We start from the raw sequence: 14763 nt of genomic DNA on the forward strand, positions 1-14763 counted from the left end.
AAATATGCTGATTTGCTGCTCAAGAAACATTTCTGATTATTATCAATGTTGAACACAGTTGGGCCGTTTGATTTTTTCAGGATTCTTGGATGAATGGAAAGTAAAAGAACAGCATTTATTTGAAATAAAAATCTTTTTTTTATAATAAATGTCATTTTTGATACATTTTTATGCATCGTTGCTGAATATAAGTATTAATTTCGTAAAAAAAAAAAAAAAATAGACCCCAAACTTTGAACGGCATATACCGAGATAAACGTTTGCTTTCATTTTGTTATTTTAAGACCTCAGACCCTTTTAAGTCTTCAGTAGCATAATATCCCCTCACAACGGTCACCGTAAAACAGCAAAACCCTCCAGAGAAAGAGAAAGAAAGAAGGGCCATCCTGAGGGTAACAGGGCCAAACTGGCCCCTCATACCCCTCCTACCCCCCCGTCCCGCCCCGTCCCGCTGTAGGGCGGCAGCAGGAAGCAGTAAGCAGGGCTACCTGTATTTGGGCTGCTGACTGAACTCCCAGGTGTCTGTCTCTTGAGCTCTATTCTCATCCAAAGAGAAACCAGACAGTAAAACATTAGGATGAGCACATGATGCCCTCTGAAATGATCAAACTCTACAGCTCTGTTCCAGAACACAACGAACCGCCGACCAATGTAACTTTATTAGACATCAGAAGCATGTTAGCAATGCTTTTATTCAGGCCGATTATAGGTATAGAAGAGCTTTTCAACAAGTTAGAGTTCAAGTTAAAACTAAAACCATAAAAAAATATATAAATATTTACTTGAAATTTAATTTAAACTTAAGTACCAAAATAACTAAAAAGTAAAACTAATGAATAAAAACTCGAATTTTTCAATAAAAATGACAAAAACTGAACTAAAATTAAAGTGGAAACAGAAATATAAATGATATTCAAATTATAAAATAGAAAAATTATTTAAAAAATAATATATAAAAAAGATTCTAAATATTAAAATAAAAACTACAAATACATATTTAAAAAGAAAGAAATATAAATAATAATAAAAAATATTATTTTTAATTATATTTTTATAAGTTCTCATTTTCGTTTAGTTTAACTTGTCGTACCAAAACAGTAAACTAAATAAAGTAAAACTAATAAAAAAATAAAAATAAAAGCTATATAGACAAAAAATAAACAAATCTAATAAAAAAAACTATATTTATATATACATAAAGGAAAGAAAAAGTAAAAAAAAAAAAAAAAAAGCAAAAACAAAATCAAAATTACCAAAACTTTAACTAAATTTTAAGTGGAAAAAATATATAAATAGAAAAAAATAATTTAAATAAATAAATACAATTCTAAATATTAAGTAGATATTAAGTACTGAAATAACAGTCACTTAAAAAAATATCTAACTAGCTTTCTAATCTTTTTGTATTCTATCTGTTTACTTTACATTTATTATATAATTAGCAAAAGCAAAAAAAAAGAGATCTCTAACACTAGCTTGCTCTATTCTTTTTCTATTCTGTTTTCTTTTTATTTATCATATTATTTAAAGGCCTTTCTTTGTGTTCTGTGTTAAGCTAACTGAAACTTGTTATAGCACTTATATATCATTGCTCTCTTGTTGATGTTGATTGCTTCCATTTTTCTCATTTGTAAGTCGTTTTAGATAAAAGTTTCTGATAAATGACTAAATGTAAATGTTAATAAGGTCCTGCTTGAGTTAGAGCCTGCTTAAGCAGGCAGCAGTCCAGGTTTGCAGTAGGCCTCTCTCTATGGTTTGGAACAGAGCTGGTGACCTGAGACCTTCAAGCTACACACAGCAGCTTTGCTCTGTATGAGGCGGCGTGTCTCAGTACCTGAAGAAGACGTCTCTGGGCTGGCGTCCCGAGCGCGGGTGGACCAGCTGCTCTTTCAGGGACTCCAGTGAGCAGTTGTAGATGTAGATGGGGCAGCGGGGTCGTGCTGCGTCAGCTCCGCTCTGCTGAGACGCCTGTCTGCTGAACGTGATGTGACAGTCTCGCTTCTCAGGCTCCACAAACTGAACGCCATCCTTCTCCTCCGAAGCTGAAAGTAATCACACAAGAGGTGTGAATATAAAAATCTCTCGCGTCTCAATCATTTATTTTTGTCCTAATCAGCTGGAACATGTGAAGCAGCTATTTTTTGTATCTTTGATAGATTATTATAGTTTTTATTAATTTTTTTTTATATATATATATATATATATAATATATAAAAGTTCACTTGTGTTCACGCAGCTCTGTCCTGCAGACGTCTTCAGCGCTGCTTCTGGTTCCTCTGTGGACGGCTTCCTGTCTTCTCCATGTTGACTCGATCCAACCTGTGGACCATTGGCAGAGCTGCTGAAGGAGTCTGTCTGTGATTGGCCGTTGCCGTTACTACAGGACTCCTCCTCTTCCAGTAAACTTCTGTTGATTGGAGGTTCAGTTTCCAGCCCAGACGACATCAAAATCTGCACATCTGCAATCAAAATAAAGCTTCAATATATTTTTTTTTTAAATAAGCACATAACAACAGTATTACAAGGTATAAGTCGTAATTTAAGGCAGTGACACCCACATCGTTATTTCTGGCATTTATAAGTATTAAAGCCCAACCAACTGGTAGTTGGTACTTACATTCTCCAGATGGCAAATTAGTTTGGTCAAACACTGCCGAGTTAAACTGTGGGCATGTTTCATGTTTAGAGCCAAAAAAATGTAAGTGGCTAAATAAAAAGCATTGGAATAACTTCAATCTCATGATGTGTGTAAACACAGAGGACTTTTGGCTTTGACAGACGATGCACCTGTGAATGTAGCTGGCAGGAAAGTGAGCAGGATCTGCTGATGACTGATGTATTTGGCGTAACATTTCCAGTGAGGAGATAAACTGTCCTGCTCCGCGCCAGCTGGCTCGTCATCCACAAGATCTGCATTACTGAAGCTCTGCCAGGAACACACACACACACACACACAGACTCTCTGTAACAACTCCGCCAACAACAGAAGGATAAGTACACTGCCATTTCAAAGTTTGGTGTCAGTAAATTTGTATATATTTTTTTTATTCATATTATTAAGAAATAAATTAATATTTTAATCAGCGAGGACACATTACATTGACTATAAAGGCATTTACAATGTTACAAGAGTCTTCTTTTTTAAATAAATGCTGCTCTTTTGAACTTTCTATTCATCAAATAATAAAAAATAAAAAGTGAAATGTGTTAGAGAAGCAGCAAACAACCTGAGAAAATTACAATGTATATTTATTTTATTTTAATTTTTTTATCATTTCATTATTCTTTTTTATTTAGTTAGTGTGTTTGTATATTTTTTATAAATATTTATAACCAGCCATGATTTTTATTTATTTTTTTTTGCATTTAATTTACAATTATTTATTTTGAAAATATACAAATAATGCAATTGTTTGGTGTTTTCCCCTTGCATACATGAGATGGACAAATGTGCACCTGTTGTAAGGCTTGATGCTAGCAACGACAAGGTCATAGGTTCTATTCCCAGGCAACAGTAAACCAATGTGTATTTTCCATTGTGCTAAAAGGTGTGTGAGTTCAGTCCAGTTTCATCGGTGAGGGTCAGATATAAATTATGGGTCATTTATGTCATATGTATTAGATAAAATTAGAGATCTAGATAAAGTTAGCTCTATTTGATTTACTAGCCAAAGGCTGTTTCACACACTGGTTATGATCTGTCATATGAGCTGATGTACCTGCAGTGTGCTGGAGGAGCCGGTCACCTCTTTACTGCTTCCAATCGTGTGGAAAGACAGAACAGTGTCCTGCCTCTCCGGAGGCTTCAAGCTCTCCTCTGAAAACACACACACACACACACAGGGGTCAGTCTCTTCTGATGTCACTAGTAATTGCTAATGAATCAATTAAAGGTCATTTGGGATGTCTGGAATCCATTAGCGTGAAGTCTTTCAATTAGTGTGTTTTAAAATCAACTACTTCATTTTTAACATCTTTTTATTCAATTTATCAAACACTTTAGCTTTTGCTTCCAGATTAATGAAATGTTCAGGGTTTAATAGAAGCACAAACAAATGAACAACTAGTTAACAGTAATGCACTTACAATGGAAGTCTATGGAGTGTTTAAAAGCACAATCCTTCCTAAAACATGGAAGTTAACCTCTATTATATAAAGCAAACACTACTGTTCAAATATTGGGGTCAGTATGAGGTTTAAAATGTTTTTGAAAGAAGTCTCTTCGGTTTACCAAGGCTGCATTATTTGATCAGTAATAGTGTAAAATATTATTACTGTTTAAAACCACTGTTTTCTATTTGAATGTGTTGAAATGTCATTTATTCCTCTGGAATAAAGACACAGGTGAATCTGAGACAGGTGGAAATTAGCATAGGTGCTACAACCTGGTATAATGCATCTCTCCTTTTTAAGCTTAATGTATATTTTACAGTGTCCCTCTTCAAATAAAAAATAAAATAAATAGATGCCAAAGCTGAATTATCATATACTGTATATATACAGACACACTACCAAATGTTTTTAAAAGGCGTCTATTCTGCTCACCAAGGATGCATTTATTTAATAAAATAAAAAAGTAATATTGTTAAATATGATTGCAATTATATTATAAAATATTGACTTAGAATTTTTTATTATATATTTAATTTAATTTATGTAAATGTATTTTAAATGTAATTTTTTCCTGTGATCAAGGCATCCTTCCTCCAGTCTTCAGTGTCACATGATCCTTCAGAAATCATTCTAATATGCTCCAGAAACATTTCTGATTATTATCAATGTTGAAAACCATTGTGCTGCTTCATATTTTTGTGGAAACTATGAAAAACGATATCTTTTGGGATCCTTTAAAAAACGGAAAATTCTAAAGAACAGCATTTACTTTAAAACATTATGAATGGCATTCCTGTCACTTTTCACCAATGTAATGCATCCTTGCTGAACAGAAGGATTAATTCGTTTCAAAATCTTTGAACAGTAGTGTATGGGTGCATGAACATTACAGACATTTTTGCATTAATACAGCCAAATCACCTTTAATGACAGGAAGTGAGAATGGAGCCACATGGCCGTCTCTTTCCCGCTCTAGGATGTGATGCATGAACGCCACATGATCGCCGTCAGTCAACGGGATCTCTCGATCGCTGAGCTCGCTCTGCAGGGAGCCGTGGAAGAGGCCGAGGAGGAGGTCGTTGGGCAGAGAGGAGGCGCCCACCTGCCCCTCTGTGACACAGGTCAAAGGTCAACAGTGAAATAAGCCCCAGTGTTCACTGATTCGGATAAAGGTGGATGGACAATAGACTCATACCTCGGCTGAAGGTGTAGAAGAAGAGCTCGATCTGCTGGCACTTGGGCAAGAGTTTCATCAGGTCGAACTGGAAAGGCACAGTGTGTATGCAGTCCTCAGCAGCAGCACCTACAGGAGCAACACACACCACACTGAGCATCAGATCTCATCCCAGTGTGTGTAAGGAGACGAGTGATGCTGCACGTCTGTACCTGGAGCATCTCTGACGCTGCTGAGAGGACACACCTGCTCTCTATTCTGACACAGCTGGATGAGGTATTCGAACGTGATCATCGTCGTCATGCACGACAGATCACGGGGAAAAATCTGGAACAGAGATCGGTCAGATCTCATCAAAACTGCCTGAATACATTCAAGTCTACGTGTCATCAAAGACCCGGTTTACTTTTTACTTAATGTTCCTGGTGGTACTGGGCACAATTCATCAAAAATAAAGAAAGGAAATAATACAGACTGTACATCTATAAAAATCCATTTTCACTGCTCCTCTTTGATAAAATTCATCATGTGTTCAGATTTGTTTCCAAGGAGTGAGTTTTGTGATCCATGAACTCAGAAAAACGCTTCTCATGTAGCAACTTTGCTTTACATATCATATTTAAAAATAGAAAAATGTATGCGCAATTTTGTGTCTTAAATTTTCTCTCTCCAAATAATGCATGCAATAAAAGTGGAAATTAACAGAAATATGATAATGAAATATCAAGATAGACATCTGGCCTGGCTACTTGGTCAACTTGTGTTATTTTACTGATACATTATTATAGTTTTTATAAAGAAAAAAATAATTACTCTTTTGTTTGTTTTATATATATATATATATATATATATATATATATATATATATATATATATATATATATATATATATATATATATATATATATATATATATATATATATATATATATATATATATATAAATTAATTTTCATTTTAATTTTAGTTAAAAAAAATGTGTGGTTTTTGACATTTTATTGTCATTTTGTTTTATTTTTTAGGTCTATATAATTTTTATTCATTTCTAATTCAGTTTTAGTTATTTTAGTACATCAAGTTAAATGAAACTGGGAAACTATCTGAAGTGAGAAGTTTTTTTATCCTTAATTTGATTTTTAAGAAACATTTATTTTATTTCAAGCTATGAAAATATTTTATACGGTTTTAATTTTAGTTTGTTATCTCTAATACTTCCGGTTGAATGACTAGTCGAACAAGCTCTAATTTATATAAATGTATATAATGAATATTTTAACACTGTTGCTGCCATACGGTTTATTTAAGAAATGGATGTAATTTTGTTCTTTTTATCTTTTTTAGCTCCTACTCACTATAGTGGAGCGATGACATAACATTAAAAATACATATTTAAACTGTATTACGAAAATAACACTTTTCATCATATCTTACTGTGTATTCTGGTAAAAATGTCACTCAGAAAAAAAAGCTTTCTAATTGCAATTTTATGAATGCTCATGTAAAGCTACTCTTACTGAGCACTGTCACGTCTCACAGCTTTGTAAAATAGGTGCGATCACTAGCACTAATTCATTTGACATAAGAGTGGAGGTCACGAACAGCCTGAGGGATCTCCTGATAGGTGAGCGTCTGAAAGTGTCTGTGCTGCTCCAGTGAACTGCAGACAGCTCCGCTCTGGGGCTCCACCCAGCACTCCGTCACCAAACTCAGCTCTGTGTCCACATCTATGGCCTCCACCTCAGTGTCATTGTCATCATCTGTGGAGAAACTGGAGACAGAGTCAAACCAAACCTGATATAAGCTCAACTGTGCTCTTCTAGTCTTCTAATTGAATGAGTGCACCTAGTATGCGATTAGCTGCATGAAGAGGACAAACCATATTCACAAACAAATCACAAAATGTTCAGTTCTGCACAGTTTATTTATTCATTGCATTTTATCTCTCTAAATAATGGAGGTCATAAAAGTGGAAATGAGCTTAAATACAAAAATGCAAGCTCTTGGTTTGATAAGATAAACATCTGACGCAGCCACTTGGTCGACTAGCAGAATTAAATGTTATTTCAGTTATTTTATTGAGACGGTATTGTAGTTTTTAATTATTATTTTGAATAATTTTTTTTATTTTCTATTTAATTTTTTTTAGTCATTTTTAGATTGTTCAGATCTTAACTATATTTATTTATTTATTGTTTTATTATCATTTATTTTTTTCAGTCATTATTTTATTTTGATGCTATTTACAAATATACATATACATATATATACATATTTATTTATTTTATTTTTTATTTTTCAGATCCTGCACATACATTTTATGACCAAAATTATTTCCTGTAAAACTACCCCCTGAAAAATTTTTATGGATTAATCAAAAAATGAATATAGTTAAAACAATCTTATTTAATTATTCGATTTAAAATAAAACAAACTTGATTATTAAGGTTTAATTAACAAATAAATGTCCAATTGTTTAATTTTTTATTATATGTGTATATAATTTGGTCTTAAAATTTGGTCTTATTTTAAAATGTATACACTTTATTTCAATTTAATTCAGTATCCGTATTTCTGTCATACCCCTGAAAGTGTCCCTGAAAAGCCGAAAATTAAAAAAAAAAAATGTGGGAAAAAATATATATTTTAGACTTTCATTTTTTCATACAAGTTTAGGAGCCAGATTTCCTAAATCATAAACTTTTAATCTCAAAACCTGTTTAAATGTGAGCCATGTGATGATGTGCTCAGCCTTACAACGATCTATTCTAGACCTTAACAGCACAGGAATCAATCAGAAAAGCCATCAAAGAATTGAACAGACGAAGCATTACCTGTCCTTAGTAGAAGTGGAATGAGGTGGAAAAAGGATGTACTGGACTATGCAGGTGTGTTTTTCTCCATCCAAACCAGCTGATGGACTCTGCATAACGAGTAGTGGCTGAAAGTTAGAGATGCATGGCTACCAAAATGCTAAAACTGGGATATACTAGTGTAGCGTTCATACTTTCACCTGCACTGGCAGTTCTGCCACCATGTTGATGATTCCCTCTCCACTGGCGGCGAAGTGGAAGCCTTCAGAAAGACGAATACTGCGCGATGGAAAACAGCCATTAGGAATTCAGCACATGCTATTGTCAGAAGAGACTTCTTACAGGTAAAGGATGTTTTAGACTCACTCTGAGAGCATGGAGAGGATATGAGCAACTGCGTGTAGCGACACAGCGGTTCCCGGGCCGTTCTGCACAGCCCAAACCCAGCGCTGGTGCAGGAAGTAACGGGACAGAGATGCCATGGTGGAGGACGCCGTCCTGCTGGCAGCCACAATGAGAGGAGCGCCCATGACGCGCGGCTGAGCGAACGGCTCCATGTTTAAGATGAAAGGGGTGCGGAAATCTGAAGGAAGTTTCTCGTACCTGCAACAGGAAGTCAGGGGCAGATCTGCTCAATTATATGCTTTTGAAACCTCCGAGTTACAGAAGAACTGATCGGAGTCAGTGTTGTTATTTTTAACTAAAATAATCTAAAAATAAAATCTAAAAATAGATTAGAAAATTTGAAAAACTCAAGCTTAAGTACTGAAAATTACTAAAACTGAAACAAAAATTATAAATTAGAGCCTAGAATAGAAATACTTAAAAAAATGTACATTTATTTATAACAAAGTAAAACTTAAAAAAAAAAAACTTCATAACTAAAACGTTGACTAAAATTACAATGAAAACCGAAAATATATATACAAAAAATATTCAGCCAAATGTTGTCCTATCATAACCATAAAATCAATGGAAAGCTCATTTATTCAGCTTTGAGATGATGTATAAATCCCTTTTGGCTGTTTTTGTGATCCAGGGTCACAATTGATCATGAAAAGTTATAAAAATACAGAAATAAAAAGGTTTTGTGTGAGTAAAAAGAAAAACTTTAAGGCCTTTATTCTTCAGACTAACACGCACCAATGAATCGTTCACAGTAAATCGTGTAGTGAGAAAATAAGCTAACTTTTGACTACAGGTGCATCATAACTTCCTGAAGCTGAACTGAGAGAACAGTAATGAGATCTATTATTGTTTAATGTCACGTCACTGACCTGATCAGTAGTTTTTCCAGAGGTTTGTTGAGCACCACCACACACGGCCGGTCAGACAGCGCCGGTTTGGGCACAGGAAGAGGCGGAGACTTGGAGGGCGACGCGTTACCCAGAATCTTCCGCTTGGTTTTCGGCGTGGCCTCCTTATTCTGGACTCGATGAGGGAACCGCAGCCGAAGGATCTGCTCTCGAAGTTCATCCACAATCTACAGAGTGAGAAACACTCGTTCTCTTATGAGCCTCCACACAGTGCTGTTCTGAAAACAGCTTTCACAGAAACCAAATCAACTGAGCTCTAGAGTGGAAACCCCTTCACCTTGTTCCTGGTGTGTGCTAGTGTTCCTATGGGGAAGCCCAATCGCAGCACCATGCAGGGAGCTTTAGAGATCAGACGCACCAGATAGAAGGAGACGGGCGGCAGCTCAGAGGCACTGTGGGAATAATGCTGGTTAAAACACTGCTGGACTGCTCTGTAAATCTGCCAAATGAACTGGGTATGAAACACTGATGTTTCAGCATCATTGAGATACTATTATAGCTATTACTAATATTCTGAATGAGTTTTTGTTTGAATATTTCCCATTTTTATTTTTATTAAAGTTTTAGTAATTTTGTTGTTTTTGTAATTGTTTTATCAGTATTTTGAATCAGTTTTTATTTGTGTATTTTCCATTTTAATTTTGATTAAAGTTTTAGCAATTTTGCTGTGTTTTTGTCATTTTTCGGTTGTTTTTTATATATATATATATATATATATATATATATATATATATATATATATATATATATATATATATATATATATTATATATATAGTCTATTAAAATTTCACATTTCAGTTTTGCTTTGTTATTTTAGTTTATTAAAATAAACTAAAATAAAATAAGAAATGTTGCCTTGGCAATTAGCTGAAATAAAAGGAATTTTATGTTTTCTTTTATTTCAAGTAACATTAGTTTTTTTTGTTAACTATAATAACCCTGGAATTAAACACAGTCACATACATAATCCACAAAAAGTATTTGGACACTTGTTGTTACCGTTAATTAAAACTATACAAAAAAATTGTTTTCGGTAATTGGAAAAAGCTCAAATCAAATCTAAATATTAGACAAAAAAAAAACGTACATGATAATTAGAAATGTATTAGAAATAACTGAAATATGTTCATGTTGAAGTACAAAAATTACTAAAACTAAAGCTGAAATAATTATTAAAGGTATAAAGAATTTTTTTTTATGACTAAAGCACATCATAAAAAATTTTTTTTTAAAACAAATGAAAATATAAAAATAACAGCTAATTCATAATATTAATGAATAATATAATATAATATAATATAATATAATATAATATAATATAATATAATATAATATAATATATACTAAAATAACACTGATTAATCATGAATGTGGGAAAAATGTCTGAATCTAGTGTGGGAATAATGCTTGTTAAAATGCTCTGTAAGTTTGTCTAATGAGCAGTGCATGTACCTGTAAATAAGTTTGACGTATGAGTATCCCTCCACCAGGACGAAACTGCTCCAGTCCCTGAGCAGCGAGGTGAGCGCCGAGTGAGAGATGCGACACTGGACGGTACTGAAGCGACCGTTACTGCCAGCGTTGTGCACGTGCTTCGGGACCGGGCTGAACAGAGAGATGCAAAGCAGAACCGAGACAAAAAAACATTTACACTGACATTTTATATGGAGCTGTTTCTCTATATCTAATCTCTTTTATTTCATTCCAACTAAAAATGTAAATTTGGCCAACATGTCTGCTATACAGGAGCTGTGCACTCACATGTCATGCTCCAGAATGATAGCGATGCGATGCATGTGCAGCCAGCGCTGCCAGAAGTTGGCGTCCATGGACAGGATGGGCTTCCAGTAGGAGGAAAACTGTGATTGGCTGGAGTCTTTAGAGCCACTGTGCTGGAGGGAGAGGACCTGATGGAGAGCAGGATTGTGTTTAGCATGTTTAAATCACCAAAACATGTACCTTAGTGTGCTACACTACTGTTTAAGTAATGTAATAGACGCTTTTTCCACAGGATTTACTACAAACATTTGGGGTCAGTATGATTTTTCAATGTTTTTGAAAGAAGTCTCCAGGGCTGCATTTATTTGACCAAAAATAGTAATATTCTGAAATATTATTTAGGTTTAAAATTACTAGATTCCATGTGAATATATTGTAAAATTTAATTTATTTCTGTGACGTGCAGCTGTATTTTCAGCATCATTCCTCCAGTCTTCAGTGTCACATGATCTTCAGAAATCATGAAAATATGCTGATGTGCTGCTCAAGAAACATTTCTGATTATCATCAGTGTTAAAAGCAGTCGTGCTGCTGCATGTTTTTTTGTTTTTCAGGATTCTTTGATGAACAGAAACTTAAAATGCATTAAAAATAGCATTTAACACCAAATAAATTGTTATCTTTTAACATTATAAATGTCTTTACTGTAACTTTTGATCAGTTTAATGCATCCTTTCTGAATATAATGAATTTTTCAGTATAAAAAAAAAAAAGAAACACTGTCTTACTGACCCAAATTCTTTGGACTTTTTCAATTTGCACTAACACTCACCGGTGTGGTGGATCCAGGTGGGATGTAAAACAGAGGAACCCCGTTTTTGGTGCTTTCGGGGATGGTGTAGTGCTCTGGGATGGAATTAAAGGACTGCAGGTGCACCAACATCTGGTCCGTCTGATTTATGCTGTTGATGAGAAACAATAGACGGCATAACTCGACATCATCAAACGAACGCAGAACATTCACGATAAGACTGAAACCAGAGTTTATAACTGACCTCTGCAGAGTGTTCCAGAAGCGGCGGATGACAGTCGTCCTGTAGGGGCTTGTGATTGGCTTCCTCATGGTGCAGCTGATGTCATGGAGGATGTCGTAGCTGCCTTCAATGGTCACCTCCACCCAGGTGGTGCGTTTGACTGGATTCAGGGGCCAGGACGCCATGGCAAGGTACTCGATACGCATGTTGTGCTTCCAGAGCAGGACCAGCTTCACCTCCAGCTGACTTCCTCCTTATAAAGAGATGGGATTATTAAGGGTGCATTACATGTATGTCTATGAACACCACTCGTTATGAGGTTAAAGTACCTTTCGTGATGTTGATCTCTCGGATGGTGTATCCCTCTCGCAGTCTGATGGACAGGACACTGATCAAGTCAGCGTGCACTTCCTTCTCCGTGTGTTTCTTCCTGCGCATGACTAAGGCAGGGTTTCCGCTGGCTGACACCAGGTGTTCATTAAAGAGCCTGTGCTGGGAGACTACAAACACACACAGCACGCAGATCAACCATCACAGTGCTGCATGCATCATGTCATGCAAAGATAAACCTCAAAGGAATTCATATACATATATGGCCACACTTTTAAGGACTAACTCTCACTTTTAACTACATCTTTTGCCTCAATAAACTCCTAATTTGCTTAAATTAAGAGTTAGTGTGTAAGTTTAGGTATGGGATCTAAAATATGGTCATGCTGAATGAGACATTGATATGTGCTTTATAAGTACAGCTGATAAGCTAGTGATATAAAAATAGAGTTACTAAAACATGGTCATTTTTGCATACTAACCAATCCAATCCTAGATGTACGTTTTAAAAGTGAAAGTAAAAAATCAGTTCTGGTTCCCTGAAGTCAGATGCTTGCGTTTCAAAAATGACTGAGTAACTTCAAAAGGAAAATCATATGACAACTTTTGACCAAACCTCATGAAAATGTATGAAACCGCCTCTAATGTGATATGAGTTTGACTCGACTGTGAGGCAGAAATGAAAGTGCACAAACAGGGCTGATATACTGAGCGCTGAGAGCTTTGGTACTGATTTCTTTGCAGTCTGACGATGTGTGGTGAACTAACAGAGAAATATGCTTTCAATCTTTCTCTGGTTCTTACATCTCATAATAGTCTAATAAAACAACAACTGTGTAATCTCAGTTTTAGCCACAGTCGTCTGCATAAATAAGTTCCAAGTAAACTATTTGAACACTTTAATCAAACTCAGGCCTGTTATTGTTAACTATTATTTTTGGGTAACTGGAAAAAAAAGAGCTGGATTAGATTTAAAAAAAAGAAAAAGAAACTGAAATAAATAGGTTTAAGTTGGTGTTTTAAAATTATTAAAACTTAAAGTTAAATAAAAAATCTTTATGAAAAAAATAATACAAATTACAAAAGCACATAACATAAAATATAAAAACAAATACAGAAAATTCAACATATGAATAAATACTACAACAGGGCTATTATTTTTAACTAAAATTGTTAAATATTTTTTGGTAATTGGAAAAAAACCTGGATTAGATGAAAATGAAAATAAACTGAAACAAATAGGTTTAAGTAGGAATATTAAAATGATTAAAATTATGAAATAAAAAAAAAATACATATTGCAAAATCATACAGAAAAATAATACAGAAAATTCTAAATATGAATAAATACTCCAGCAGAATAAATATTACTGAAATAACACTGGTCACAATGTCTGAATGTCACTGCACTACTTAACAAAATATGAAATCAAATGGCAATTTTTAAAAAGTACTACACACACGTTTATGAAGGAAAATCAAGGACAGGTTGAAATGCTAAAACAGAAGTCATTGTGTTGAAAATGACCAGGTATTTTGTTAGTGGTTAGTAGAGCATGTCTATAAATAACGTGATTCTCTACACTTCAAAAGACTTCAGAAACGATCAAGAAGTATGATGTTAGACCCTGTGGCTTACAGCAGTAGTACTCCGGGTTCATGGACTCGCCGGTCCTCAGGAAGGAGTATGTGAGGAAGGCGCGGTGGTAAGCGTTCATCTCGTCGCCCGGAGAGTCGGACTCTGGATACATGGAGAGGTAGGAGCCAAAGGTTGCCATTGAGATGAACTTCATCAGCTCCACGTTGGGGATGTAGCCAAAACTACAGTCATAGGAGTAAGCACCGCCCACCTGAGACAAACATCCACAAACACCGCACCTCAGAGCAGCTACACAGCCAAACAAATAACCTGCATTTACCATTTAAACGTTTGAGGTCAGTAAGATTTTGTTTTAAAGAAATTAATGCTTTTATTCATCAAGGATGCATTCAATTGATCAAAAGTGCCAGTAAATACATTTATAATGCTACAAAAGATTTCTATTTTAAAAAAATGCTGTTCTTTTTAACTTTCTATTCTTCAAAGAATCCTAAAAAATTTTTTTAAAGTTTTAAAAAACTGTTTTCAACATTAATAATCAGAAATTTTCTTGAGCAGTAAATCAGCATATAATTATGATTTCTGAAGATCATGTGACACTGAAGACTGGAGGAATGATGCTGAAAATACAGCTGCGCATCACAGGAATAAATAACATTTTAAGAA

At 34.7% G+C, this 14763-nt stretch overlaps 1 protein-coding gene across 1 annotated transcript in view; it reads right to left on the minus strand.

Annotated features, from left to right (window-relative positions):
• The window catches only part of szt2 (SZT2 subunit of KICSTOR complex), an 84461-nt gene that overhangs the window by 64485 nt on the left and 5213 nt on the right, over positions 1–14763 (minus strand). The window contains exons 8-26 of the mRNA XM_059559542.1: positions 14137–14347; positions 12498–12668; positions 12190–12421; positions 11967–12096; positions 11177–11322; positions 10868–11020; positions 9691–9805; positions 9375–9580; positions 8464–8700; positions 8298–8376; positions 8119–8207; positions 6887–7055; positions 5500–5614; positions 5309–5416; positions 5035–5223; positions 3720–3817; positions 2788–2926; positions 2223–2459; positions 1835–2042 (exon numbers count right to left, since the gene is read on the minus strand). Of these exons, the coding sequence (XP_059415525.1) occupies positions 1835–2042; positions 2223–2459; positions 2788–2926; positions 3720–3817; positions 5035–5223; positions 5309–5416; positions 5500–5614; positions 6887–7055; positions 8119–8207; positions 8298–8376; positions 8464–8700; positions 9375–9580; positions 9691–9805; positions 10868–11020; positions 11177–11322; positions 11967–12096; positions 12190–12421; positions 12498–12668; positions 14137–14347 (3032 nt within the window). The remainder of the gene's footprint in view (positions 1–1834; positions 2043–2222; positions 2460–2787; positions 2927–3719; positions 3818–5034; positions 5224–5308; positions 5417–5499; positions 5615–6886; positions 7056–8118; positions 8208–8297; positions 8377–8463; positions 8701–9374; positions 9581–9690; positions 9806–10867; positions 11021–11176; positions 11323–11966; positions 12097–12189; positions 12422–12497; positions 12669–14136; positions 14348–14763) is intronic.

The sequence above is a fragment of the Carassius carassius genome, chromosome 10 (genome assembly GCF_963082965.1).
Source record: "Carassius carassius chromosome 10, fCarCar2.1, whole genome shotgun sequence".
In the NCBI taxonomy this organism is placed as follows: domain Eukaryota; kingdom Metazoa; phylum Chordata; class Actinopteri; order Cypriniformes; family Cyprinidae; genus Carassius; species Carassius carassius.